Source organism: Accipiter gentilis, chromosome W, assembly GCF_929443795.1.
Source record: "Accipiter gentilis chromosome W, bAccGen1.1, whole genome shotgun sequence".
NCBI lineage: Eukaryota > Metazoa > Chordata > Aves > Accipitriformes > Accipitridae > Astur > Astur gentilis.
Window position 1 is genome coordinate 33,307,322 of NC_064918.1, and position 19,615 is coordinate 33,326,936.

The following is a 19,615-nucleotide window of genomic DNA, read 5'->3' on the forward strand; positions in this document are numbered from 1 at the left end:
CCCACCCCCCACCCAGTGGGATGGGGGAGAAAATCGGGAAGAGAAGTAAAACTTGTGGGTTGAGATAAGAACGGTTTAATAGAACAGAAAAGAAGAAACTAATAATGATAATGATAACACTAATAAAATGACAACAGCAATAATAAAAGGATTTGAATATACAAGTGATGCACAATGCAATTGCTCACCACCCGCCGACCGACGCCCAGCTAGTCCCTGAGCGGCGATCCACCCCCCCCCCGCTCCCCCCCAGTTGATATACTAGATGTGACATCACATGGTATGGAATACCCCGTTGGCCACTTTGGGTCAGCTGCCCTGGTTGTGTCCCCTCCCAGCTTCCTGTGCCCCTCCAGCTTTCTCGCTGGCTGGGCATGAGAAGCTGAAAAATCCTTGACTTCAGACTAAACACTACTTAGCAACAACTGAAAACATCAGTGTTATCTTCGCATACTGAACTCAAAACATGGCACTGTACCAGCTACTAGGAAGACAATTAACTCTATCCCAGCTGAAACCAGGGCAGCGTCACTGAGAGGCTGCCGAGCCTGGTGAACCCTGTGGATTATCATCCGCTCCTACTATTCCGCGTAGGGTCTGGCGAGGCAACTTAGAACCCTCCCAAGAGACTATATGTCCCTTGGAGCAATGTTAAAAGGATCGGAAGCACAGGTGGTGGTCTCCTCTATCCTCCCAGTCAGAGGAAGGGGTCCAGGAAGGAGGAGACGAATTGAACAGGTGAATGCCTGGCTGCGTAGCTGGTGCCATGCTCAAGGTTTTGGCTTCTATGATCGTGGATCTGCCTTTGAGAAGCCGGGTCTGTTGGGAGCTGATGGGATTCACCTGACCAAGCGGGGCAAGAGGGTCTTCGCCAACAAGCTGGCCAGACTTACAAGGAGGGCTTTAAACTAGACTCAGTGGGGGAAGGGGATGGAGTTTTGAGCAACAGAGAAGAGCGAGGGGCTGCTGATGCGTTAGGAACCAACAGGGGAACACTTGAGAAATGCCACAAAGGAACTGGGGCTTGATCCTCCACAAAGGTGACACGGTTGACAGCCCAGCTGAAGTGCCTCTATACCAATGCACGCAGCATGGGTAACAAAGAGGAGGAGTTGGAAGCCACTGTGCAGAAGGAGCAGAAGGGAGCTGGCAGCTCTTTAAGGACGTTTTTCTTAGCGCACAAGAGCTCTCGATCCCCATGCGTAAGAAATCAGGCAAGGAAGGCAGGAGACCAGCGTGGCTGGGGAAGGACCTTCTGGTCGAGCTGAAGCGCAAGAAGGAAATGCATAGGCAGTGGAAGCGGGGACACGCATCCTGGGAAGAATATAGGGATGCTGCCCGGGTGTGTAGGGATGGGATCAGGAAAGCTAAGGCACAGCTGGGGCTGAATTTGGCAAGGGATGTGAAGAATCATAAGGAGGGCTTCTACAGGTGCGTTGGTCAGAAAAGGAAGAGTAAAGAAAACGTACGCCACCCCCACCCCCCTCCGATAAAGACGACGGGAGATCTAGTGACAACCGACATGGAGAAGGCTGAGGTACTCAACGACTTTTTTCCTCCCTTTTCTCTGGCAACCACTGTTCCCACATCTCTCAAGTCCCTGAACCTCAAGGCCCTCCCATCGTAGGAAACGATCCGTTTCGAGACCACCTGAGGAACCTGAACGTACACAAGTCCTGCACCTGGGGAGGAACAAGCCCATGCACCGGTATATGCTGGAGGCCGACTGGCTGGAAAGCAGCTTTGCAGAAAAGGACGTGGGGGGCTCCTGGTGGACACCAAGTTGAACAAGAGCCGACAATGTGCCCTTGCCGCAAAGAAGGCTAAGGATATCCTTAGCCCGATATAGAGGAAAGCGGGGTTTATGTATGTTACAAGACAGTTGTGTAGACCAATCAAATTGCTCACTATCCCCGGGGGCGTGTTACCGAAATCCGGAATAAAACTCCTTACCAGCAATGAGAAGTTAAGAAGCAGGCACTTCTTTATTGCAGCGCTGGGCACACAGGAGATCACTCCACCTAGTGTGTGCACCTGTCTGGTTTAATCATGCAGGTTAAATACACACCTGTTATACATAGTCACTAAATTTCTGGGAAATGTCATACATAATCATCAACTGTCCGATAAATCATTAGCATATGTAAATGTCCCTTTACGCAGGCGTGGTGAAGTCTCTGGTGGTCTTCAGAAGCCCTCTGGTGGTCTTCCATAGTCTTCCTCACTTTGTCCGATAGTTGACCTCTCTTATGTGATTCCGCGCAGTATGATTTTCGCCATCATGTATTAGATTTACATAAAAGTACATTCAATGTTAATTCTTGAATTTAACGTTTCTAGTGATTGGCCCTCAGTCACACCACCTTTTCAATATTCTTATACTAAAACATTCATTGGTTAATCTTACTTAATTCCACTAACTGGAATCTTGATCAACATGGGGTTTCTAAGCAACAGAACTAAGGTCCATAACGATCTCTCTTAGTTCCTTAGGACAAAACACTACAAACTAACAAATCGGTCGAAGTTTCTATGGTTAACTAATTTTAGACAATACTTATTTTCTTACGACTGCATACAGCACATTTTGTACGTTCCTAAGTTTCGATGACTACATTGCGCGCTTCAAAGCCCTATATTCTACAATCTTTACCTTTTGATGAAACCCAGGTTATATAAAATTTTAACTTATCAGAATATTTGTAATAGGCGCAGGGCACCACAGGCCACCCTTGGGCAGCTTTGGGGGCACTGCCTATTTTTCTCAAAGCCTCCTACCCAGCTTAGCGCAAATCCTGTCTTGATCTGCCCTCCAGCCCTCAAGCCACCAGTGCTGAACACAGGCTTTGTATTTTATTTTCTCCCAGGAGGCGTGCAGCTTAGAAACGTCTGCAACTGAAGCGGGGCTTTCAGGGAACAATTTAGAGCAACTTCTGTTGGTTCTGCGAAATGTTCTGAGAAGTTAAGGCCTGCCCTGCCCTGGCAAAAGCAGTCATTTGACAGGAGGGAGCAGCACCGAAAAGCCACAAGCACGTTTGGGGTGGACTTGATGCGGTAATAAATAACAAGAAATGGTACTTCTAGCTACAACAGCCTCTTCTGAGACCTCGTTGCCCGCCCGCAGGGTCTCAGCACTACACGGGACAGATCCCCCCGCGGCCTGGCCCTACGTCGTCTCCCTCCGCGCCCCGGTCGGATCCCTCCGCGCCCCGGTCGGATCCCTCCGCGCCCCGGGGGCACGCAAAGTCCCTGAGCCCCGGCAAGCGCCAGGTCGACGAGGGCGGACCCGCCAAGGGGGCGGGGACAAGCGGCAACGACAGACGGGACAGCCAATCGAGACGCGGGATCGGCCGGCGGCGATCTGGCGGCCCAACGGGCGCCGCGGAGGGCCTGGCCGAGTGGAGGAAGCGCGGGGACGACAAGGGGCGTTGTCGCGGCTGGCGAGATTGTTGGGGCGCGGGCCGCCCGGCCCGGTGGCGCCACTACTGTCTTCGGAAGGATCACCGGCAAGGCGCTTCCCCGCCAACGTCATCTACGAGAACGAGGAGGTAGCCGCGGCTTTGCTCTGTGCGCGGTTCCTCTTCCCTTCCCCCCCTCCCCCCGCGCTCGCAGGCACCCTGAGCCGAGGCGGCGTTGCTGCGGGCGGGCGGGCGGGTGGGTGGGTGGAGGGACGGACGGGGCCTCTCTGGGTTATGGCGCTCTCTACTGCACCATCCCTAAAACATCGCGCTTTTTCGGTACCCCCCGCCCCCGGCAGCTGCGACGCGTACCGGGTTGCCGGTGTTGCCCGGCTCGCCTCGGTTCCCAGCCCCACCGCGTCGTGCGCGTGCGTAGAGGAGGGCTTCTGACGGGAACGCACTTGGTGGCAGCCGCAGACGTCTGCCGCCTGATATCCCTTTGGCACTGCAAGTCGCGCAAAGTTTGCTGCCGAGGGATGGGAGTGGTCCTGCCTCGTGTGGGATGATAGTCTTGAAACCAGAGTAGGGACCGTAATGAGTTAGTTCTGCACAGGAGAAATGCAGGTCTCGATGTGCCTCGTAACAGCATTAGAGAGATTTCACGGCTCTGCTGTGCTAGGCTTTGTTTCTGACCCCCCAAACTGGATTATTAAAGCAAAGAATTGCAGCTTTTCTTATTTTTCTTAACAAAAAGCTAGAAACCGGTCATCCTGCGGGCTGCAAAAGCTTCCCAGATGTTGTTTCTGTGGTGAAGTGGGCCCGTGATAACAGCATGCTTGCGAGGTTTGCGGATGCTGGCGCACCACAACGTGCTAGGAACTAGAGCGAGCTGCTTAGACTGTGGGGAAAAAAATGCAGCCGTTGCCTGCACGATGTTAACTTTAAGTTAGTATCCCGTATAATTTTGTTCTTAACAGTTAGGGATGCCTTCTGCTTTTGAAGGTAGGGTTTACGTGCAATACAGAAGACAGGCTCGTACTAGGCACTCGCAGGCTTCCTGGGATTATGCTTTTGTTCAATACTTGAGCTCCCTGTCGCATGGCAAACGAGTGGCCGCTGATCTTCCACTTCACCAAACTCTTTGCTGGTTCAGTTAAGCCGTTTGTCTCCTGCCTCTGTGGTGGACCACATCGAATAGAAAAACTGCTTAGGAAATGATCAGCCCAAATTGAAACATACTGGAGGTCGCTAATCTGAAGTCCTGGCCCGTCTCCTTGCCCCCATCATCTTGCGTGCACTTCTGGAGGGGGCTCTGTAAATACGTTGTATTTTGTGTATAGAAAGTATTAATATCGCGTAAGAAAAATCAACGTTTCGGCTTGCGTTTGGGGTATCTGGCAATCTGCTTCTGTACGAGTTTGGTGGGGCGTATTGATTTGCTTAAGCTATTGCCTTTCTCTGAAGCCAATTGCGTTTTAACTGTTTACTCTTCCTCCAGCGCCTTGCGTTCCGTGATCTTTCGCCCCAAGCTCCGACGCTTTTCCTAGTCACGCCTAAGGAGCCAATTATCGGGTTATCTGACGCAGAAGATTCTGGTGAATCTGTAAGTATTGCGGAAGCTTTCTGTGGGCTAAACTGTACCTGTAATTAGTTCCTAATTTACTAGGCTCTCTCTCCCACCCCCCTTTCCCTCTTGATAGGGCACACGCAGTAGGCTATTGTGGGTTTTCTGGCGCTATAATCTTTTGCCTCTAGCTTGTAATGGAGTTGAGCTTTTTGGCTAAAAGTAGCGATATAAAGCAACGCTCCTCCCTGGGTATGTACTTCTGGTGCAAAATGCAGCGTTGTTTTGGAGCGCAGTCTGATGCCTGTCGTCGTGGTTTAGAGTAAGAGTAGCAGTACTTCCTCTAATACGGAGAAGAGGGCTTGGGGTTTTTGGCAGGTCAGGGGTGAGGAAGGGCAAAGCTGGTTGAGAGGTGCTGGATGCTTCACTCTTGGCTGTGAAAGTCAAGTTCAAAGACTTTGTAAACCCACGCAAAAGGCAGCCTAAAGTTTATTTTCCACCAGAATTGCTTATGTTGCCTGAAGATATAATGGGGGCTTTAACCCGGAGACAAACTTAGCTTCTGTGGCCGTTTTTTAGTCCGTTACTGTCCAGCTTGAAAAAAATGGCATGGCTCTTCTCCCCCACCCCTACCCCCCCACACACAGTGTGCATAATCATAATCGGTCTTTGTAGCTTTGCTTGGAAAATGTCAGTTGCGGGCGGGCGGACAGATGGTAATTTGAAGCGCAACGGTTGAATTGCTAGGAATTGGCCACCTGGTTTCTCTGGGTGGTTCTCTGCTCCCAGTCCTTCCCTTCCTGCCCTCTCCCCTCTTTGTTTGTGGCTTTTTATTTTATTTATTTATGGGTTTGTACTTCCTTCTCCAGCTTCTTGGGCATTTCATGATTGTTGGCAAGAAGCGTGCTGCTCACCTGGGCCTGACCAATGGATTCCGGATGGTTGTGGATGAAGGGCCCGAGGGTGGGCAGTCTGTCTGTCACGTACATCTACATATTCTGGGTGGCCGTCAGTTGGGCTGGCCGCCTGGCTGAGATTTTTGCACCGCAAGAGTTGCTGCACGTGTACAAATTGCCACTGAATGGATTTTGTCTGTTGCCCGTCAGTCTAGTAGCCGCTGTTGACGTCTAATTTTTGGTGACGTGTGTCTGTGGAAGGTAATGAAAGCTTTGAGCAGCAGTTGCACAATAAAGATTTAGCATGGGGATATCACCTCTGTCTTGTGCGTCTTACTGAGGGAAATAGTTCTGCAAGTTAAAATGTTGTCTCCCCAGAGTGTAAGTATGTGGAACGTTTCATTCTGTTAACAGTGTTCTATAGACAGATAATGATTTGCCCCGTCATTTGAAGCGTGATGCTGGAACCGCTTAGCAGTCTCCTGCGTCGTGCAGGAAGCAAACTCTTAGCTCTTTGGAAGTGGTACGCAAATGTACGTAAAGCCAGTGTAGGCTGCTGCTAAAACTTTAGAAAATACTGTATGTGACGCTACAGGCATGCCGTACAAGGGTGGTTTTGGCACAGTGCAATGCGGTGGAAGCATCCGGCTCCTGTTGGATCGCTTTATCAATGGCTGTGTGCTAAGGCCCCGTTGATATCCCTTTTCTGGTGAGGAGGGATACGGTAGGAGAAAAGAGTCGGTCTGAACGGCAGCTGTGGTGCTTCCGTAGCACAGTGCAATATCTCTTGTGTCAGTTTGGGTCAGCTGTCCTGGCTCTGTCCCCTCCCAACCTCTTGCCCACCCCCAGCTTACTGGACTTTGGGGGTGGGGGTGGTTGGAGAGACAGCCTCCGTGCTGTGGGAGCACTGCTCAGCAGTAGCCAAAACACTGGTGTGTTATCAACATCCTTCTAGCTACAACTACAAAGCACAGCACTATGAGGGCTGCTATGGGGAAAGTTACCTCCATCCCGGTGTGGCAGGTACACCCACCCCGACAGGAAACGAAACTTCTCTGGACAGGGAGGAGAGGAAAAAAACCCCAAACCCTAGAGGCCGCAGGTTGAAAGCCGAACTGACCAATCCGACACGCGTCAGTACGTGGAAGTGTTGACCTTTTGGGCAATGGGGAATAAAACGGCCACAGATCAGATTCGACAAGGGTATAAATGGGGCCCCGCCGGAGGACATTTTGAGTCAGTCCTCCTCGGAGCAGCGGGTCTGCAGTCAGGGACTCTCCCCTTGGGTCGGGACGCCGCCCTAGGTAACTCCTCGAGGTTGAGAGCCCTCATCTTGTAGGTGAGGGATATGCGCATTTTGAGTCATCATTTTTAGACCTTAAGAATTCTTAAGTCGGCTGTGTAGTACTAATTCCCCTTACATCATTGAGCCTGTGGTTCACTAATGATATCGTGGTTCTAACTAACTTTTTTACTGAAGAATAGATCTGATTTTTAACACCTGTTGGATTTGATTGCGTGAGCCTCCGTAACATTAAATTGGCATAGTCGGCAGGATGATGTTAATAGAGGAATTATTACGGAGGCACGGCTGTAGCCCTTCTCCCCCAGGTATGGAATGGGCAAAGGAGAAGTGGTCCGACCCAGCAGCGGTCGTGGAGAGAATAGAACAATGCCGCAGAAGTAGTCGAGATGGCAAAGGCAGTATGATTGCCATCCTAGGCGCCCGCTTGATTCAAGCGCAAAACCAAAACAGTGATTCTGACAGACTGGCAAAGGATAATTCTAAAAAGCAATGGGAAATAGGTTGTTTGAAGGCGGAATTGAAACGAGAAAAGGAGCGGGCGCGTCTATTAGAACGAAAGATTGAAATTATGCTCGCGCAAGCAAAAAAGCCCCCCAGTGTTACCCAAATCTGAAAGTTAATTACGCGCGCGGACCCTGAGGGTTGGGATGGGGACATTTGGGGAGACTGATGAAAACAGCTCTGAAGAGGTAGAGGACTTGGAGGAAAGGGACGTGCGACCCCTTATTAAAACAGAAAGGCACACGGGTCCGCACGGTGGGAACCCCCGAGCCACTGTCTGCACGACCCCTTGGACGGTGGACGGGACCCGAACTCAGTGAATTACAAGCTAAGTTTTCACGCAAGCCGGGCGAAACCGAAGCTGAGTATTTGCGGAGGGTTTCTTTAACTGGGGGAGATTGGATACTATTGAGTGATGACAAAGCGAGGGGTTTCTGGGGACCGGGAGTGTTTTTGAGTGACGGACCGGCGGGTGATCAGTCGATAACGTCCCGAGTAGCCTATTGGGCTGGGGGTGTGGACCCCAAGGAGAGAGGAGAACCTGTTACTATCCGGGTAAAGGGACTGTGGGAGGTAACGGAGGGAGTGCAAAAGGCGGCCTGTGTTCAGGGCATGTACGACAGAGGGCAGCAAGGGATAGTGATGGCTGTACCGGTGGACCCCCGCCACTCCTTAGACCCCTTATTAGAGGGCTGCTGGATGCTTTAAAAATACACGTCCAGTCCCTCAGAGAAAGAATTCAGGGGGCCGTTGAGCGCAATCAACAGAACCCGCCCGCGCACGGGATGACCTGGGCGGAAGTACTGCACAGCATAGTAGTTCACGGGCGCGAGATGGGATGGGCGGAGCCGAGCGGTGGCGCGGAGGGTAACAGGAAGGTCCGGCAAGCCAGTCGTAAACGCCGCCCCGAACGGCCTCCCCCCCGGGAGCCTGAGCCTCCTTCCTGGGGTCGGCCGGGTCGGAACTACGATCCCGGAAGGAATGGTCTCTGGCGGACAGCATTGGCACTGGGGGCACCCCGAGCCATGCTGCACGGGCAGGCCGCTGACGACATCCGGAAGCTGGTGGAACTGCTGGCGGGGAAAACTAGAGACCAAAGGGAAGCGGCAGCAACCCCGCCCCCTGGGGAAGAGAAACTGAGCCCTTTCGCGGCACTGCGAGGGGAGTTGGAAGGGCTAAAAAACTAGAAGTTGGGGTCTGGGGTTCAGGCCGCCCAATGCGCGTGGCGGATTCTTGCCAATGGTCTGCTGATAAGGAGCCTTGTATACACATTCCTGTGGGTCCAAGACGGATAAGTTTAGAACTTTTAATTGATACGGGAGCCCAAATTAGCATTTTAAACAAACGACAAGCTAATGAGCTAGGGATTAAACCATCGAGAAAGACTATAAACATAACGGGAGTGACAGGAGCAGCAGAAAAATGTCCCATAGCTCGAACTCAACTTTGGCTACCTGGGGAAAAGAGAATGACTGCTGTGGAAGTGGCTTTGAGCCCCTATGAGGGAAATATACTGGGATTCGATGTGCTGGCGGGCAAACAGTGGTACCTACCCAATGGCAGGGTGTGGAGCTTTGGGGGCAGAGGGGCAGGGGCTACCCATGTGAAAACGTTGCAGGTTGCTCCTGCACTACCGCAATCTAAGGTAACCCGTGTCTCTCAATACCCGCTGCCAGCCGCTGCCAAGCGGGGTATTTCGGAAGGAAGTAATGACCTTGAGAAGAGACAGATGACAAGTTGCGTACATTCCCCTTATAATTCTCCTGTTTGGCCAGTCCGTAAACCGGATGGGAGGTGGCGACTAACGATTGATTATAGGAGATTGAACAGTAATACCCCACCGTTAACTGCTGCTGTTCCGAGCATAACCTCAATAGTAACGGCAATACAGGCCGCGGCCCACCCATGGATGGCTGCTTTAGATGTCGAGGATATGTTTTTTATGATTCCCCGAAGGGAAGAGGACAAACCCCAGTTCGCCTTCAGTTGGGAGGGGACACAATACACTTTTAATTGGCTTCCCCAGGGATAGAGGCATTCCCCCACTATTGCCCACAATGCTTTAGCCAAGCCTCTTGATGCTGTGGAAGTGCCATCAGGTGTTCACATATATCAATATATAGATGATATCCTAGTCGGTGGGGATAACAAGGAACAGGTAGGGCAAGTGGCTGAGGCCATCTGGAATCTGTTAGTCAAGAATGGGCTAGACATTCCATCTTCTAAATGTCAAGGTCCTGGACAAGAAATTAAATTCCTGGGGGCACGGTGGATAGCTGGAGCAGTTGCGGTACCCGACGACACTCTATCAGCTATTGAAAAGGGACAGACTCCGGGCAATAAAACGGAATTACAGCGGCTGCTAGGTACTTTGGGCTACTGGAGAAAACATATACCAGGGTTCTCAGTGATTGCCCGCCCTCTCTATGACTTGCTCCAAAACAATAGGAAATGGGATTGGACTTTGCACCATACGGAAGCCCTTAACACTTTGAAAGATGAGCTTAAGGCTTACCAGAGACTAGGCCCGTTGCACCCGCGAGACCCGTTAAGGGTGGAATGGGGATTTGCCGCACATGCTTCATACTGTGGCGTGTTTCAAAAGGGCCCGCAAGGACCAGCTAGGCCTTTATTATTCTCTTCCACTTCATGTAAGGAGACTGAACAACGATACTCAGATTGGGAAAAAGGGGGTCCTTTGCCTCACTAGAGCGGTTAAGGAGGCTGAAAAGCTGCACACATCACAAGATGTTATAGCACAGGGCCCTTTCCCTCTCTTAAACTCAGTCCTCAATGGGTCGCCTCCTCCCGAGGGAGCAGCCCAAAAGGCCACAGTTAGGAAATGGTATGCATACCTAGAAGGGATAAGTCAGCTGTGGGAGCACTGCTCAGCAGTAGCCAAAACATTGGTGTGTTATCAACACCCTTCTAGCTACAACTACAAAGCGCAGCACTATGAGGGCTGCTATGGGGAAAGTTACCTCCATCCCAGCCAGACCCAAACCAAAACTACATCACAGGGAGACGGCAAACTTCATCTTTCTTTAGCAGCCATTAGAAAAGGGAGACGGGCATGGGAAAGCAGGGCGATCCTTTGTTGCCCTTGAACCCTACGTTACTGAGGCATCTGAGACGCCCGCTGGAAGGCGTCTTCATCTCTTCTATATCCCCAAGCGATCGGGTGAAGTTTGGTGACACGGGCGTGTAAGTGACCCGAGGACTTCACCTTTATTTAGTCTTCCCGGGGAGGAGATGGAAACGGTTTACCTGAGGTAGATGGAAACTGACATATGATGTTTCCTTGAAACTGCACTGGTGCAGTGTTTGCTTACTGAATGATTGAGCTAGGTAACATCTATTGCTCTGTCTGTGTTAACTCCCTAAGGTATCTAGAAAGTGTTCCCACTTCTGGGGGCGGGGGAATTTTGAAGAAGCTAGGTATGGCTTATACATTCAGAGAGACTGGGTGATTACCATACGTTTTAGAAGTCTGTGGCGCTTGGTGGAATTCATGTCTCGCCTCGCAGGCAACATTGCCGATACCTTGCTCCAAACCAGAGCGAGCAAAGGGTTATTAAACAGCAATCCACTGAAGAATCGTAGAATCCTAGAGCAGCCCAGGTGGGAAGGGACCTGGAAAGATCATCTGGTCCATCCTTTTGTGGGAAAGGGAGCCTAGATTAGATCATCTAGCACCCTGTTGTCGTGGTTTAACCCCAATCAGCAACTAAGCACCACGCAGCCACTCACTCGCTTCCCCCCCCCCCACCCAGTGGGATGGGGGAGAAAATCGGGAAGAGAAGTAAAACTTGTGGGTTGAGATAAGAACGGTTTAATAGAACAGAAAAGAAGAAACTAATAATGATAACACTAATAAAATGACAATAGTAATAATGAAGGGATTGGAATATACAAGTGATGCACAATGCAATTGCTCACCACCCGCCGACCGACGCCCAGCTAGTCCCTGAGCGGCGATCCCCCCCCCGCTCCCCCCCAGTTGATATACTAGATGTGACATCACATGGTATGGAATACCCCGTTGGCCACTTTGGGTCAGCTGCCCTGGTTGTGTCCCCTCCCAGCTTCCTGTGCCCCTCCAGCTTTCTCGCTGGCTGGGCATGAGAAGCTGAAAAATCCTTGACTTCAGACTAAACACTACTTAGCAACAACTGAAAACATCAGTGTTATCTTCGCATACTGAACTCAAAACATGGCACTGTACCAGCTACTAGGAAGACAATTAACTCTATCCCAGCTGAAACCAGGGCAGCGTCACTGAGAGGCTGCCGAGCCTGGTGAACCCTGTGGATTATCATCTGCTCCTACTATTCCGCGTAGGGTCTGGCGAGGCAACTTAGAACCCTCCCAAGAGACTATATGTCCCTCGGAGCAATGTTAAAAGGATCAGGAGCACAGGTGGTGGTCTCCTCTATCCTCCCAGTCAGAGGAAGGGGTCCAGGAAGGAGGAGACGAATTGAACAGGTGAATGCCTGGCTGCGTAGCTGGTGCCATGCTCAAGGTTTTGGCTTCTATGATCGTGGATCTGCCTTTGAGAAGCCGGGTCTGTTGGGAACTGATGGGATTCACCTGACCAAGCGGGGCAAGAGGGTCTTCGCCAACAAGCTGGCCAGACTTACAAGGAGGGCTTTAAACTAGACTCAGTGGGGGAAGGGGATGGAGTTTTGAGCAACAGAGAAGAGCGAGGGGCTGCTGATGCGTTAGGAACCAACAGGGGAACACTTGAGAAATGCCACAAAGGAACTGGGGCTTGATCCTCCACAAAGGTGACACGGTTGACAGCCCAGCTGAAGTGCCTCTATACCAATGCACGCAGCATGGGTAACAAAGAGGAGGAGTTGGAAGCCACTGTGCAGAAGGAGCAGAAGGGAGCTGGCAGCTCTTTAAGGACGTTTTTCTTAGCGCACAAGAGCTCTCGATCCCCATGCGTAAGAAATCAGGCAAGGAAGGCAGGAGACCAGCGTGGCTGGGGAAGGACCTTCTGGTCGAGCTGAAGCGCAAGAAGGAAATGCATAGGCAGTGGAAGCGGGGACACGCATCCTGGGAAGAATATAGGGATGCTGCCCGGGTGTGTAGGGATGGGATCAGGAAAGCTAAGGCACAGCTGGAGCTGAATTTGGCAAGGGATGTGAAGAATCATAAGGAGGGCTTCTACAGGTGCGTTGGTCAGAAAAGGAAGAGTAAAGAAAACGTACGCCACCCCCACCCCCCTCCGATAAAGACGACGGGAGATCTAGTGACAACTGACATGGAGAAGGCTGAGGTACTCAACGACTTTTTTCCTCCCTTTTCTCTGGCAACCACTGTTCCCACATCTCTCAAGTCCTTGAACCTCAAGGCCCTCCCATCGTAGGAAACGATCCGTTTCGAGACCACCTGAGGAACCTGAACGTACACAAGTCCTGCACCTGGGGAGGAACAAGCCCATGCACCGGTATATGCTGGAGGCCGACTGGCTGGAAAGCAGCTTTGCAGAAAAGGACGTGGGGGGCTCCTGGTGGACACCAAGTTGAACAAGAGCCGACAATGTGCCCTTGCCGCAAAGAAGGCTAAGGATATCCTTAGCCCGATATAGAGGAAAGCGGGGTTTATGTATGTTACAAGACAGTTGTGTAGACCAATCAAATTGCTCACTATCCCCGGGGGCGTGTTACCGAAATCCGGAATAAAACTCCTTACCAGCAATGAGAAGTTAAGAAGCAGGCACTTCTTTATTGCAGCGCTGGGCACACAGGGGATCACTCCACCTAGTGTGTGCACCTGTCTGGTTTAATCATGCAGGTTAAATACACACCTGTTATACATAGTCACTAAATTTCTGGGAAATGTCATACATAATCATCAACTGTCCGATAAATCATTAGCATATGTAAATGTCCCTTTACGCAGGCGTGGTGAAGTCTCTGGTGGTCTTCAGAAGCCCTCTGGTGGTCTTCCATAGTCTTCCTCACTTTGTCCGATAGTTGACCTCTCTTATGTGATTCCGCGCAGTACGATTTTCGCCATCATGTATTAGATTTACATAAAAGTACATTCAATGTTAATTCTTGAATTTAACGTTTCTAGTGATTGGCCCTCAGTCACACCACCTTTTCAATATTCTTATACTAAAACATTCATTGGTTAATCTTACTTAATTCCACTAACTGGAATCTTGATCAACGTGGGGTTTCTAAGCAACAGAACTAAGGTCCATAACGATCTCTCTGAGTTCCTTAGGACAAAACACTACAAACTAACAAATCGGTCGAAGTTTCTATGGTTAACTAATTTTAGACAATACGTATTTTCTTATGACTGCATACAGCACATTTTGTACGTTCCTAAGTTTCGATGACTACATTGCGCGCTTCAAAGCCCTATATTCTACAATCTTTACCTTTTGATGAAACCCAGGTTATATAAAATTTTAACTTATCAGAATATTTGTAATAGGCGCAGGGCACCACAGGCCACCCTTGGGCAGCTTTGGGGGCACTGCCTATTTTTCTCAAAGCCTCCTACCCAGCTTAGCGCAAATCCTGTCTTGATCTGCCCTCCAGCCCTCAAGCCACCAGTGCTGAACACAGGCTTTGTATTTTATTTTCTCCCAGGAGGCGTGCAGCTTAGAAACGTCTGCAACTGAAGCGGGGCTTTCAGGGAACAATTTAGAGCAACTTCTGTTGGTTCTGCGAAATGTTCTGAGAAGTTAAGGCCTGCCCTGCCCTGGCAAAAGCAGTCATTTGACAGGAGGGAGCAGCACCGAAAAGCCACAAGCACATTTGGGGTGGACTTGATGCGGTAATAAATAACAAGAAATGGTACTTCTAGCTACAACAGCCTCTTCTGAGACCTCGTTGCCCGCCCGCAGGGTCTCAGCACTACACGGGACAGATCCCTCCGCGCCCCGGTCGGATCCCTCCGCGCCCCGGGGGCACGCAAAGTCCCTGAGCCCCGGCAAGCGCCAGGTCGACGAGGGCGGACCCGCCAAGGGGGCGGGGACAAGCGGCAACGACAGACGGGACAGCCAATCGAGACGCGGGATCGGCCGGCGGCGATCTGGCGGCCCAACGGGCGCCGCGGAGGGCCTGGCCGAGTGGAGGAAGCGCGGGGACGACAAGGGGCGTTGTCGCGGCTGGCGAGATTGTTGGGGCGCGGGCCGCCCGGCCCGGTGGCGCCACTACTGTCTTCGGAAGGATCACCGGCAAGGCGCTTCCCCGCCAACGTCATCTACGAGGACGAGGAGGTAGCCGCGGCTTTGCTCTGTGCGCGGTTCCTCTTCCCTTCCCCCCCTCCCCCCGCGCTCGCAGGCACCCTGAGCCGAGGCCCCGTTGCGCGGTGCCCGGGAGCGCGGCAGGGCGGGTGGCGGCGTTGCTGCGGGCGGGCGGGCGGGTGGGTGGGTGGGTGGAGGGACGGACGGGGCCTCTCTGGGTTGTGGCGCTCTCTACTGCACCATCCCTAAAACATCGCGCTTTTTCGGTACCCCCCGCCCCCGGCAGCTGCGACGCGTACCGGGTTGCCGGTGTTGCCCGGCTCGCCTCGGTTCCCAGCCCCACCGCGTCGTGCGCGTGCGTAGAGGAGGGCCTCTGACGGGAACGCACTTGGTGGCAGCCGCAGACGTCTGCCGCCTGATATCCCTTTGGCACTGCAAGTCGCGCAAAGTTTGCTGCCGAGGGATGGGAGTGGTCCTGCCTCGTGTGGGATGATAGTCTTGAAACCAGAGTAGGGACCGTAATGAGTTAGTTCTGCACAGGAGAAATGCAGGTCTCGATGTGCCTCGTAACAGCATTAGAGAGATTTCACGGCTCTGCTGTGCTAGGCTTTGTTTCTGACCCCCCAAACTGGATTATTAAAGCAAAGAATTGCAGCTTTTCTTATTTTTCTTAACAAAAAGCTAGAAACCGGTCATCCTGCGGGCTGCAAAAGCTTCCCAGATGTTGTTTCTGTGGTGAAGTGGGCCCGTGATAACAGCATGCTTGCGAGGTTTGCGGATGCTGGCGCACCACAACGTGCTAGGAACTAGAGCGAGCTGCTTAGACTGTGGGGAAAAAAATGCAGCCGTTGCCTGCACGATGTTAACTTTAAGTTAGTATCCCGTATAATTTTGTTCTTAACAGTTAGGGATGCCTTCTGCTTTTGAAGGTAGGGTTTACGTGCAATACAGAAGACAGGCTCGTACTAGGCACTCGCAGGCTTCCTGGGATTATGCTTTTGTTCAATACTTGAGCTCCCTGTCGCATGGCAAACGAGTGGCCGCTGATCTTCCACTTCACCAAACTCTTTGCTGGTTCAGTTAAGCCGTTTGTCTCCTGCCTCTGTGGTGGACCACATCGAATAGAAAAACTGCTTAGGAAATGATCAGCCCAAATTGAAACATACTGGAGGTCGCTAATCTGAAGTCCTGGCCCGTCTCCTTGCCCCCATCATCTTGCGTGCACTTCTGGAGGGGGCTCTGTAAATACGTTGTATTTTGTGTATAGAAAGTATTAATATCGCGTAAGAAAAATCAACGTTTCGGCTTGCGTTTGGGGTATCTGGCAATCTGCTTCTGTACGAGTTTGGTGGGGCGTATTGATTTGCTTAAGCTATTGCCTTTCTCTGAAGCCAATTGCGTTTTAACTGTTTACTCTTCCTCCAGCGCCTTGCGTTCCGTGATCTTTCGCCCCAAGCTCCGACGCTTTTCCTAGTCACGCCTAAGGAGCCAATTATCGGGTTATCTGACGCAGAAGATTCTGGTGAATCTGTAAGTACTGCGGAAGCTTTCTGTGGGCTAAACTGTACCTGTAATTAGTTCCTAATTTACTAGGCTCTCTCTCCCACCCCCCTTTCCCTCTTGATAGGGCACACGCAGTAGGCTATTGTGGGTTTTCTGGCGCTATAATCTTTTGCCTCTAGCTTGTAATGGAGTTGAGCTTTTTGGCTAAAAGTAGCGATATAAAGCAACGCTCCTCCCTGGGTATGTACTTCTGGTGCAAAATGCAGCGTTGTTTTGGAGCGCAGTCTGATGCCTGTCGTCGTGGTTTAGAGTAAGAGTAGCAGTACTTCCTCTAATACGGAGAAGAGGGCTTGGGGTTTTTGGCAGGTCAGGGGTGAGGAAGGGCAAAGCTGGTTGAGAGGTGCTGGATGCTTCACTCTTGGCTGTGAAAGTCAAGTTCAAAGACTTTGTAAACCCACGCAAAAGGCAGCCTAAAGTTTATTTTCCACCAGAATTGCTTATGTTGCCTGAAGATATAATGGGGGCTTTAACCCGGAGACAAACTTAGCTTCTGTGGCCGTTTTTTAGTCCGTTACTGTCCAGCTTGAAAAAAATTGCATGGCTCTTCTCCCCCACCCCTACCCCCCCACACACAGTGTGCATAATCATAATCGGTCTTTGTAGCTTTGCTTGGAAAATGTCAGTTGCGGGCGGGCGGACAGATGGTAATTTGAAGCGCAACGGTTGAATTGCTAGGAATTGGCTACCTGGTTTCTCTGGGTGGTTCTCTGCTCCCAGTCCTTCCCTTCCTGCCCTCTCCCCTCTTTGTGTGTGGCTTTTTATTTTATTTATTTATGGGTTTGTACTTCCTTCTCCAGCTTCTTGGGCATTTCATGATTGTTGGCAAGAAGCGTGCTGCTCACCTGGGCCTGACCAATGGATTCCGGATGGTTGTGGATGAAGGGCCCGAGGGTGGGCAGTCTGTCTGTCACGTACATCTACATATTCTGGGTGGCCGTCAGTTGGGCTGGCCGCCTGGCTGAGATTTTTGCACCGCAAGAGTTGCTGCACGTGTACAAATTGCCACTGAATGGATTTTGTCTGTTGCCCGTCAGTCTAGTAGCCGCTGTTGACGTCTAATTTTTGGTGACGTGTGTCTGTGGAAGGTAATGAAAGCTTTGAGCAGCAGTTGCACAATAAAGATTTAGCATGGGGATATCACCTCTGTCTTGTGCGTCTTACTGAGGGAAATAGTTCTGCAAGTTAAAATGTTGTCTCCCCAGAGTGTAAGTATGTGGAACGTTTCATTCTGTTAACAGTGTTCTATAGACAGATAATGATTTGCCCCGTCATTTGAAGCGTGATGCTGGAACCGCTTAGCAGTCTCCTGCGTCGTGCAGGAAGCAAACTCTTAGCTCTTTGGAAGTGGTACGCAAATGTACGTAAAGCCAGTGTAGGCTGCTGCTAAAACTTTAGAAAATACTGTATGTGACGCTACAGGCATGCCGTACAAGGGTGGTTTCGGCACAGTGCAATGCGGTGGAAGCATCCGGCTCCTGTTGGATCGCTTTATCAATGGCTGTGTGCTAAGGCCCCGTTGATATCCCTTTTCTGGTGAGGAGGGATACAGTAGGAGAAAAGAGTCGGTCTGAACGGCAGCTGTGGTGCTTCCGTAGCACAGTGCAATATCTCTTGTGTCAGTTTGGGTCAGCTGTCCTGGCTCTGTCCCCTCCCAACCTCTTGCCCACCCCCAGCTTACTGGACTTTGGGGGTGGGGGTGGTTGGAGAGACAGCCTCCGTGCTGTGGGAGCACTGCTCAGCAGTAGCCAAAACACTGGTGTGTTATCAACATCCTTCTAGCTACAACTACAAAGCACAGCACTATGAGGGCTGCTATGGGGAAAGTTACCTCCATCCCGGTGTGGCAGGTACACCCACCCCGACAGGAAACGAAACTTCTCTGGACAGGGAGGAGAGGAAAAAAACCCCAAACCCTAGAGGCCGCAGGTTGAAAGCCGAACTGACCAATCCGACACGCGTCAGTACGTGGAAGTGTTGACCTTTTGGGCAATGGGGAATAAAACGGCCACAGATCAGATTCGACAAGGGTATAAATGGGGCCCCGCCGGAGGACATTTTGAGTCAGTCCTCCTCGGAGCAGCGGGTCTGCAGTCAGGGACTCTCCCCTTGGGTCGGGACGCCGCCCTAGGTAACTCCTCAAGGTTGAGAGCCCTCATCTTGTAGGTGAGGGATATGCGCATTTTGAGTCATCATTTTTAGACCTTAAGAATTCTTAAGTCGGCTGTGTAGTACTAATTCCCCTTACATCATTGAGCCTGTGGTTCACTAATGATATCGTGGTTCTAACTAACTTTTTTACTGAAGAATAGATCTGATTTTTAACACCTGTTGGATTTGATTGCGTGAGCCTCCGTAACATTAAATTGGCATAGTCGGCAGGATGATGTTAATAGAGGAATTATTACGGAGGCACGGCTGTAGCCCTTCTCCCCCAGGTATGGAATGGGCAAAGGAGAAGTGGTCCGACCCAGCAGCGGTCGTGGAGAGAATAGAACAATGCCGCAGAAGTAGTCGAGATGGCAAAGGCAGTATGATTGCCATCCTAGGCGCCCGCTTGATTCAAGCGCAAAACCAAAACAATGATTCTGACAGACTGGCAAAGGATAATTCTAAAAAGCAATGGGAAATAGGTTGTTTGAAGGCGGAATTGAAACGAGAAAAGGAGCGGGCGCGTCTATTAGAACGAAAGATTGAAATTATGCTCGCGCAAGCAAAAAAGCCCCCCAGTGTTACCCAAATCTGAAAGTTAATTACGCGCGCGGACCCTGAGGGTTGGGATGGGGACATTTGGGGAGACTGATGAAAACAGCTCTGAAGAGGTAGAGGACTTGGAGGAAAGGGACGTGCGACCCCTTATTAAAACAGAAAGGCACACGGGTCCGCACGGTGGGAACCCCCGAGCCACTGTCTGCACGACCCCTTGGACGGTGGACGGGACCCGAACTCAGTGAATTACAAGCTAAGTTTTCACGCAAGCCGGGCGAAACCGAAGCTGAGTATTTGCGGAGGGTTTCTTTAACTGGGGGAGATTGGATACTATTGAGTGATGACAAAGCGAGGGGTTTCTGGGGACCGGGAGTGTTTTTGAGTGACGGACCGGCGGGTGATCAGTCGATAACATCCCGAGTAGCCTATTGGGCTGGGGGTGTGGACCCCAAGGAGAGAGGAGAACCT

At 51.2% G+C, this 19,615-nt stretch overlaps 1 protein-coding gene across 1 annotated transcript; it reads left to right on the top strand.

The window, feature by feature from the left end:
• The first annotated feature begins 2,054 nt into the window (after positions 1 to 2,054).
• LOC126035497 (uncharacterized) lies at positions 2,055 to 17,581 on the top strand. Its single transcript, XM_049794150.1, has 3 exons — positions 2,055 to 3,548; positions 16,304 to 16,408; positions 17,239 to 17,581. The coding sequence occupies exons 1-3, from the start codon at positions 3,072 to 3,074 to the stop codon at positions 17,401 to 17,403; spliced, it is 747 nt and encodes a 248-aa protein (XP_049650107.1). The 5' UTR covers positions 2,055 to 3,071; the 3' UTR covers positions 17,404 to 17,581.
• The last annotated feature ends 2,034 nt before the right edge of the window (positions 17,582 to 19,615 follow it).

Coding starts and splice junctions, on each gene's coding strand:
- LOC126035497 (XM_049794150.1), top strand. CDS start 3,072: ATGGTACTTCTAGCTACAACAGCCTCTTCTGAGACCTCGTTGCCCGCC. Junction 3,549..16,303: donor TCATCTACGAGAACGAGGAG/GTAGCCGCGGCT, acceptor CTCTTCCTCCAG/CGCCTTGCGTTCCGTGATCT. Junction 16,409..17,238: donor CAGAAGATTCTGGTGAATCT/GTAAGTACTGCG, acceptor TTCCTTCTCCAG/CTTCTTGGGCATTTCATGAT.